At 31.8% G+C, this 10416-nt stretch overlaps 1 protein-coding gene across 1 annotated transcript in view; it reads right to left on the bottom strand.

Annotated features, from left to right (window-relative positions):
• Positions 1–5375: 5375 nt before the first annotated feature.
• Positions 5376–10416, bottom strand: part of LOC106461622 (transmembrane and TPR repeat-containing protein 4-like) — a 54105-nt gene continuing 49064 nt past the window's right edge. Inside the window, exon 17 of the mRNA XM_013921460.2 lies at positions 5376–5690. Within this exon, the coding sequence (XP_013776914.1) occupies positions 5545–5690 (146 nt within the window). The 3' untranslated portion in view covers positions 5376–5544. The remainder of the gene's footprint in view (positions 5691–10416) is intronic.

The following is a 10416-nucleotide window of genomic DNA, read 5'->3' as shown; positions in this document are numbered from 1 at the left end:
TGCTCTCTCTGATAACACAGTCATTTTACAAGTTTGTTTTGTGACTAATGCCAATTACATTTTTCATGCTGATAACAGTATATTCACACCTTTAGCTGTATATATTAGTCTTATGGTCCTTTTACATATCTAGTTGTACATTGTTGTTTGCTCAGTTCCTCAACCATTATGATCTTTTTGATATATTATTCTACAATTACTCTGATCTCTGTAATTACCTATAACACATCTACCCATATATTTAGCTGTTGTGGTCACAATTACATAATCTTTCAGACTTCTGTACCTACACATGGCCATGTTGTAACTCTAGCTACACATAACAGTTTTGGGATAATACTTTTGCAGTCTATTTGTCTCTCTAGCAACATATGATCCATTCATACCTCTAACTGTGTTCTTCTCTCTCTCGTAACATGCAGTCTAGTTACATCTTTAGCCTCATCTGATAAATCTTGTGACTATAGTTACACTGTTACTCTAACCTTTAAAGCAACATATATTTACATTTCTAAATTCACATGTTAATCTTGTGATCATATCCACAAAATCACTCGAGTGTCTTGTAATGGACTCTTTCGTGTGTCTACCTGAACATGTTAGTTTGTTACAGCTTAGTTTTTTACCAATATACTACTTGTATCTCCAGAGCAATAAACAAAATTTTTATTTCTAATCATGAGGGCTTCAGATTAAGGAAAAAAAAGTTATTTAAATCAAGCACTTCCAGGGTATCAGGCATATAAAAAACTTCAAAAATAAAGTGAAAATAAAAACATGAAAGAAACTTCAGTATTCTCAGAAAGAAAACTAAATAAATTTTTGTACATTGAAAAGTAAAAGTCCTGAAATCAAAATGTTTTGATTTCATATAAATGTTAATTCATAAAAGAACAAAGTGGGTCTTGAGAAACATTTTTTCACAAACAAGCTAATAATTAACTGTTACTTTGAATGACTCTATTCTACAGTACAACAAACATCTGGAACACTTATAAATGCTGGGTGATAGAAACTGTCTAGCTTGGCTTCAATTTTAAATAAATAACAACTGATAAAATCTTATGCCAGTAACATTATAATTATTTTCAGTCTGTTATTGAAAATCTACACTAGTCCCCTCCTGATAAAAAACGTTAACAAAGATGGAAATTTCATGTGTAAAAAGACTATGTATAGAACCAGTATCAAAGTTCTTTGTATGAAAAAAGTGTTGGTGAATTAATCCTGGATTGAGCAATTAAAAATGTGTTTTGGAATGGTAAAAGAAAAGAATTATGTTTACTATATATACAAAAACTTAAAAATAAAACAGATCAGTTATTATAGCACATTTCTGAAATAGTCTTAAATACATTTTGTACTCAAAAATATAAGAAATAAAAGAGATATATTGACACCTACAACTATTCAACTTAACACAGCATAATAACAATTCATAAAGCACTAGAAGAAAATAAAACCACAAATTAAACAGTCAACAATGAACCACATTATTTGTATTAAAACATTATTATTACTAGATATGACACCAAATTCATACACACACACACACACACACACACACATATATACACTATTATTCAACCTCTATCACACCTCAAGATCTTAAATGTTTTTTCTTCTTTTTGTACAGATACTGAAATTCCAGACAAACTTAAAGAGGTTCCATGAGTTTAATTTACTGGTTCTACTTCAAATCAAAACATCTAAGGCAGTAATCATTCCCCATTTATCCCACAGCATTACATTTGCAATAAGATATAGAAAACCTGTTTTTGGTTACCTTGCTTTGATTAATCAGTACGAGAAACAAAGTATTTTTATTTATAAATTTCTGGAATCACTGAATAAAAAACGTCCATAATTAAACCCCTGAATCATTGTTATAACAGGAAAGAATGGTATTTCAGTAGCATCATTTTGGGGATGCAGAGGTGACCTCTATGCCTACAGCTGTGCTTGCAAAGTCCAGCATTAAAAGTGGAAATAAAAACTTCATGTAAAGGTCAGATTATAAGGAACCAGCTACCAGTCACTTTCAGCCAACTGATCTGGTAAACCAAATTGTTAATTACTAGTTTGCAGATAAATATAATATTTAAGAAACTTAATGCTACTCAAAAAGTGGAATAAGATTGGAATCTGAAATGATTTTGTTAAATTTGCTGATTTAGAATCAACTTTACTTTAGCCATCACGATTCTTTCAAATCCATAATTAATGCTCATTGTCAGCTCAGTAATAACTGTCACAAAGTTTTTCGTTGTAGCAGCAACATTACAATATACATGTCACACAGTACTCGACCCAATTTTCAGTTTTACCAAAAAGTAGGCTCTTTTATACAAGTAGACAGCCACTAATGGTGGAACTGATATTCTCCTCTGCACAGTCTATCACATGTACATTTACAGATAACAAAATACTTCTTATTCTTATACCCTTGTGATTATGTACTGAAATATCCAAATTTGTGTTAACACTTTTAACTATAAACTTTATATTTGGATGCTTAATGTTTAAATACTGTACAAATTCATTAACAGACTCTTCTAGGGAAATGGCACGCATATCATCCATAATAAAGTACTTAAAAATCAAGAGGATATTTTTTCCAACCATTGTTTTCCATGATTACTCATGAACAGAATAACTGTAACAAATATAAACTTTGATCCCATACTAACCTCATCAATTTTATCATTAATGAAACCATTAATTGTAAAATGAGATCCTCTGAAACACAAGCTGAAAAAGAAAATGTTCAGACAACCAATTTACCTGAATATAAAAAACTGGATAAGCAAATAAAACAGTGAACTCTTGCAATGGAATGGTCATGAGATGAAACTTTACATGAAACTACAGACATGTACACATTAACAATAAGCTTAAGTTTTATTAAAAATTAGAAAACCCAGAGCTGCTTTTGTCAGTAAATTTGTTAGTTATGTATTCTCAAATAATTGCACTAAAAACATTTAACTGAAAAATACAAATAACTGGAAAAGTTGTATTAAAAATTACTTTCCAATGTCAGTGTGAGGTAAAAATTGGTCTTACAGGGCAGTCCAATGTCAGTGTGAGGTAAAAATTGGTCTTACAGGGCAGTCCAATGTCAGTGTGAGGTAAAAATTGGTCTTACAGGGCAGTCCAATGCAAGAATTTTAAGCATAATCAAAAATTATTCCAACTGGTCTAATTTTTTTATAAACACTTTCAGATATAACTTGGCCTTTCTTGAACTAACAGATACTATGCAATCTTATTTCTCCTACAAGTGTTGGGTCTTGCTATTCTGTAATGTATGATATTATCTCTATTTTTTTTTATCAAAATTTAATTTACTTTGTCTGGTTATGTTATAACTAAATAAATATGTTCAACAAATTCAATAAAAGTTTTATATTATTCTTGAGGAGTTATAAGGTTTCTTTCCACGGTTCTAACTGTAAAAAGCAAACAGTGCGAGATTAGTGATACAAGTTATCAATATATGAAGAGTGTCATCAGTATAAGAAAATATAGAACAATTTTTTGAGAAAAAGCAGCAGTTATAATTCTAGGAGAGTCTGGTTACTGAAAAACTGAAATCAATTTTAAAACAACAGCCACTTCTCAAATTGTTAATTCATTCCTATTTTGGAATAATAGTTAGCAGACAGCAAAAACATAAACAGATTGAAGTAGTGAGAGAAAGAGGGAAGTAAAATTTAGCTGTAATCACCAGCTGACTAATGATAATGTGAATAAAAAATAAAATTTTTCTACAATTATTTATGTCAGTGTAAAACCATGAACACATGTTACTTACAATCTCTTTGAAAAGATGGAAGAAACTTCTTTACTTACAAAATTTTGAAATCTATGTTTAATAAATAACTTACGTAAAATATAGTCAGAATTACAAAAGAGAATTTAATGGAAATGTAGAGAAAACTGAACATGTCTATAATGACAAAATCTAAGAAAATGCCAAAACAAAAACAAGTGGTAGGGGAAAATAAAATAAAGTCATTGTTATATTATTCCAGAGTAGCTGTTAGCCCACTTTGAAATGATATTGTCGAACAACATTATGTGTTTCTGTGACTCATTAACAAATGTTTGACAATCTATTCACCAACTGTAATTATTTCCAAGTTTTACATAGTTGACATTAAGTGTATAACTGTACTGCTGAACAACTTTCTGATAACAAACATGATTACAAGTTATTAGTTCTGCTAAACATGTAAATATAAATTTCTCTATATCTCACTAGTGCTTAATCCTATCCCACTTATCTTGATTTGCACAACACCCATGCTGCCACATGCAATATTTTTTTTATAAACTTTTTTTTATTTTCTCAATTATTCATCGTTTGATAAAACTCTCATGACACTAGTGTGTTGTGACACATAGTTTAAAGAATTACTTAGGTTTGTACAGAACACAAAAACATAAGAAAGTATTACTATGAAATAGAAAAAAATATATACCATTTATGTTCAAGTAATAAGGTGAACCTGCAGGTATTATATACATATTTCATGTGATATCTAAATTAACAGGTTTCCCAAACTTTTTTCTTTTGAAAAAGTTAGTGTTAAGAACTTAAATTCATAAAAGCAGTTGCTCATAATAAGAGAGTGCACTTTTCACAATAACATTTTGAGCAGAGTTTAAGTGGAATTACAGGAACATTTTTTTCAACGAGACTGTATACGAACAGTTATGACAGAAAATAAATTATCCCTGTACTTCAATTGTAAAGTTAACTCTGATTTCGAATGATTATACTCAACAATAAGTGGTTTTTAAGAGTTACTCAGACTCACTTTTCAAGACGAACAGCAAGAGAAGATATCTATAAACTTATCTATATTCAACATTTACCTAAACTTCAACATGCTGATATAGAAACCTCAAATCCCTGGACTGACATAAACTTTACATTTCATAACAATGTAAACAACGTATGGAACTGAATGGCGGAGGCATAGATTTGTATAACAGTGCTCTTGATGTAATATTTTACAAGCTCCATGCTTGAGTTCAACAGTTAGAAAGAGTATAAATGCATGCAAAGTCAGTGCTGTATAATTATTTTCTATATAAAGGAATGCTTAAACATTGTACTATGCTAATTTTGATGATTTGAGTTATTTATTCCTGTATGAATCAAACTGTCCCTAAAGAACCTGTTAAAATAATATTTTAACAAAATATAATTAAATGTCTCATGCTAAAATGTTACAAGAAACACTAATTACATATTACTATAAGTAACCATTAGAATCTAATTAAATAAATTCAAGAAAAAATAAATCAAACAGATGTATTTTATAAAAAAAAAAGAAGAGAAAATGGATATTATAATATGTAAAATAAAGTTTTCACAATGTTATCAATATAGATTTAGGCCTTATAAACAAAGATAAAAGGACTATAAAAGCACAGGTTCTGTGATTAATACATTTGGCCCCCGAAAGACTACAACTACTGCTCCATATTAGACATGCCATAGGGTGTACAGTAATCACTTGACAGCAGTATTTAATGTTGTGATCTTAATCTGCTGAGAGTTTTATGAAGAAGCTCCAAGTTATCCCGTGCACTTTTCAGACCAGGTTGCATTTGGAGTGCTTGCTGATAAGCTTCTTCTGCTTTTTCGTATTTCTTCCATCGATGATAAAGTACTCCTAAAAATGGTAGAAGACATTGTTTTTGATTGTGTTAAGGACCATAATAAACCATACTGCTAATAACATTCAATCAAGTAAATGTATTGGAACTGAATAACCATTTTTCATTTTTCTTAAGATGCTACAATGCTATCAACATTTATTTTAGTACTTATATGAAGATTCTAAATCAGAGTGTCATTTTTCATGACATCTCAATACTAATGACATTCACTCAAGCAAAGACCTCAGTTCAGAGTACCAATTGTTCAGGAAATTCTATTATTAAGGACATTAAATAGAGATAGACTTCATATTAGAATAGCTGCTCTTTAAGGATCTGTACTGCTAATGACATTAATCTCAAGTAACAATTGTGATTATTAAGGTCTCAGCTGACTAGTCTGATGACCGTGTTTGTAAACAGTTGTAACACAAACTTTAATTGATAGTAAGGTCCAAATCCAAACTGGAAAATACAACTGTCAAACAACAATGAAAAACATGATCCTACAATTACTAACCTGTAACAATATTTCTTTAAACCAACATACAGCAAACACTAATTTTAATAGTATAGTATAGTATCATGCACTTAAATGTTTACTAACAGTATTAATAAGCTTGTTACAGATAATAACACAGAACTAGACAAGGACTATCCATATTAGTTGTCCCAACTTTTGAACTCAAAGATTACAGCAGGCATTGTAGCAAGGTCTCAGAAAACATTTCTAATGTGACATTTAGATGTTGACTTCAATTATTCTACACCCCTACATCCATACTTAAAATTAAAATCAGTTGTGGAGCCAAAATAGCTTCATTTGCCTTTGCATGTTATTATAGTTAATATAGATACATTCCATAGGTAATAAATTACTTTAACAAAATTATATATTTTAATTGCAGAAATATATATGCGAGAGTAATGATGATATCTTAGTTGTCAACACCGATGGAATTTACACGGGTCCAGCTTATATATAGAGGTCTGGAACTGGGTCCACGTCATGCAGGTCAACAAAAATAAATTAAAAATTATATTTCTCCAAAACTACTTCACCGATTTCCTTCATATTGTAAACATGACTGACAAAAAATAAGTTCTTTCATGTGTACAAGCAGCAATGCCATCGGATTTACCATTGCGACATAATGATTTTTTTAGTGCCCCAGCAGGTTCTCACTCAGAAAGCATAACAGTCGTACATACAAACAAGCAGAATAATAGTATAAATGATAAAAGCCTTTTTGCATTTGAGGATCTACAAATTTTTTTACAAATACATGACTTATACATTAATTTTTTCCTGCTTACTTTTTATTACTGATTCTTGAGTGTCTATGAACTTCCTCTTTTTTTTTGTTTGTTTGCAGCTTCTTATTCTTTTTTAATGCCTATTCAATTTCACACTTCTACTCTCCAGCATAGTCTGGGCAACAAACACCTGGGTGAAGCCTATATTTTGAATGGCCTTCAGCAGTCTGGCCTCCTTAAACAAAGCTTGTTCCAACTAAATGTTTCTTCTAGTTGTTTTTTAACCATCTTGATAACTTCTTTCTGTTTTTAAAAGAGATAATCTCTCCTTCTAAGTTATATTTTTTTCTATATCATAACTGTAATCTGAGGCTGAAGGCATTGACTTTTACTTCACGTTAATTGCCTTGAAAAACAGTGATAAATGACTTAGTAATTTGAACATTTTCAGGTATGTTCCCATACAGCGACGATGTCTTTAACAATCCAGAGTGCTATAATTGTATTTCCTTCCATATGGGCACATTCCTTGGACAGTATGCTCTTGTTAAGACAGAACCATTGCTAAACATCTGCATTACCATGGAAGAGCACAATGGTAGCTTTCACTATTTTTTTTTCTAAAGACTGATACTTCTTCTGGTCATCTCCTGGTCCAAGTAGTAGCCTTTCCATTACTCCACTACTATGTCTAAATCCTGGTCCTCTGGGAACATATGGTTTAATTTATAACACAGCAGCTTGACAGGCACTACACCTCTCTCCTCATGTCTCATGAGTGGATGCATACATTGCAGATTTTCAAAACTGACTTGTCACATGGAAACCTGTGCTGCATTTTAGTGACAAAAGCAACATAACTACATGGTTTCATTTTCAAATTTCTGCTGGTGAAAGCTACTCACGTTTTTTATGACATACCTAGCTTTCAGGTCAATTTATGTTTGGTCATCACTCAGTTGGTTATACTTGTCCTTGAAGTCAGAATCTGCTAGTTCCTTCTCTTCTTTTAAACCAACTACTGTGATCTTCAGGAACTTAAGCATCAGTCTTTTCATGACATCTGACAACTCTGTGTAAAGGATGTGAATCATAGGACCAGTTGTCTGAAAGAGTCTCGGGAACTTTTTAAAATCTGGCTAACTGAAATGTACAAACTGTAGTTTGGCATGAAAGTTGAATTTTCAAGCACCACTCTCTTTAATATTGGCATAGTGATTTTTCCAAATAATAGCAGAAGGTTTCTTTGGTAGGTATACCAGAAACTACTCCTTGGGCCCAATTTATTGCTCCAAAAATCTGTCTACAACAACATATAATGACAGCTATCTGCATGGAACATGAGAAAAACAAGTTCTCTCCATATCTAGAAGGATCTGAATATCTTCTTTGTAATCTTCCTGCCATGCAGAAGATAGCTTGAATCACCAGCATATATCAACAGCAAAGGCTTCATCATCCATTTTATTGCATCAAGACCAGCTTGGAAGGAATTATACATGAAATGAAGATTGCAAGATACGAGACAAAGGATCTCTGGAGACACTGTTTCTCTGACTCATGTACCCAATTGTTAATGAAATGCCCTGGTGATATTTGAGTAATCCCTAGATAGCATCAGGAAGTTGCTTGGATGTAGGTATCCTTTTGTAAGAGAAATCCTTATGGCATGAGTGTGGTCACTTCTGTATGCCAGATATGCTGTATTGTAAAAGTGAGTAATAATGTTCTAATGCCAGTATGACCAGTATCTCAAGTGAATATCAAATTATTTCTTCACTTGTGCAGTAGTTGTCCCATCCACACATACACTGGTGAAAACACTGGCATCGTACAGAACTTGCATTTGGAACAGTGGTTACAGTCCATGTGTAATGATAGAAGCAGTCTTACTGTTATCCAAATGAAGGTCATAGTCTGTCTGAGATTCATCAAGTATGACTTTAAAGCCAGCACATAAGACTGAGCAACCCTGAGATTTTTTTCTGCTGGAAAGACTATTCTCCTCTGCTGTTAACTTTAAATGAAGTCTGTCTTTTTTTCACTGTAATTGGCCAAGTGATCTCTTTTGATGACTGTGTGGTAACATGCTACTTAATTGTGCTCAGACCTGAGATTACACAGGGAAAATGCTTGACACATTAAGTGCAATTTGTTCATATATCATCCATTCTTTCCAACACCATTTGTCTCTGTCATGGCCATTATTTAACAAAAAATACATGAAAATTTAGTAGTAACTCTTGGCACAACAAAAAATCTAACTACAAGCACTATCAGTTAGTCCCAGAAAAAAAAAACTACCAGCAATAAATACATTGCAAAACAGACACAAGATAAGGACTTTTATAACACTCCAAGTAATAAAAACTCATTTTTTACAATATTTAGGAGGAGGATTATCATATTAGTCTTAAAAAATCTCAAATTAAGTGTCATTGAAAATAAAAAAATTAACCTACACTAAGCCTTTATTTGAACAAGTTGCAAATCAAGAAAACAAATTGGTTTGGTGACATCAAGATTATTTCACAGAATATGCAGCACATGGTAAAATATGTCTCACAAATGAAAATATCATGTGAAGAAAGGCACACAAAAAAGGGTTACACACATTCCAAATTTGGATGCCAATCAAACCTACATGATGAAATGAGCGATAGTAATACTTGTAATGTTATCATTGACAATACTGGTTTAGTAGCTGGACCTACTGATACAAAACCAGTCTGTAAGTCAGACTCAACAGATCTACAAAATTCACAAGCTTCAAGCAATATAGATATGCCAATAGACAGTATGCATTTAGAGAATGTAAAATCATGACAGTGAAAGTCTATTATCATCGTAAAAAAAAAAACATCAGCAATGATGATGCAAAGCCTGGTCCATAGAGTGGGATGGACACAAGACATTTCACAGATTTGCAATAAGAGTAGGACTATTCATGGTTATATTGAAATATGCTAAGATTAAGTACATATGTAAATTATTTAATAAAAGTTTCCAAGATAGCCAAGCATCATCTAAAAAGTATTGCTGTTGTAATTAAAAGTAATGAACCAGAATGGTCAGCATTTTCTACTGTTCTACTAAATTTTCCAATTATTGCAGAATGAAGTAAAATTCCCAACCTGAAAGGCACAAGTCCCATTTTAAAAATGTATGTCATTCCAGGATCAGTGGCAAGAAAAGAACCAACCAAAAAAACCTTTGAGCATTTGGTCTTACAATATGGACATTGACAGAGAGTAAATGGAAACATTTATAAAAATAAATGGGCTACTACTCAAAAGAAAATATTCTAGAATAACTAAACCATGCTCTAGCAGTGTCTATACCAAGAACAATCGCATTTCAGAAATTATTCTTCCTGGCACACTGCAGTAATCTTTTAGACACAATGTCACATTTGTGGAAAATGCTCATAGTACAGGAAATACAGGACAACCAGTGAAAATATTGGACATTTCTAATGCTAGA

Source organism: Limulus polyphemus, unplaced genomic scaffold (genome assembly GCF_000517525.1).
Source record: "Limulus polyphemus unplaced genomic scaffold, Limulus_polyphemus-2.1.2 Scaffold1000, whole genome shotgun sequence".
Classification (NCBI taxonomy): domain Eukaryota; kingdom Metazoa; phylum Arthropoda; class Merostomata; order Xiphosura; family Limulidae; genus Limulus; species Limulus polyphemus.
This window is presented reverse-complemented; position numbering and strand designations above follow the sequence as displayed.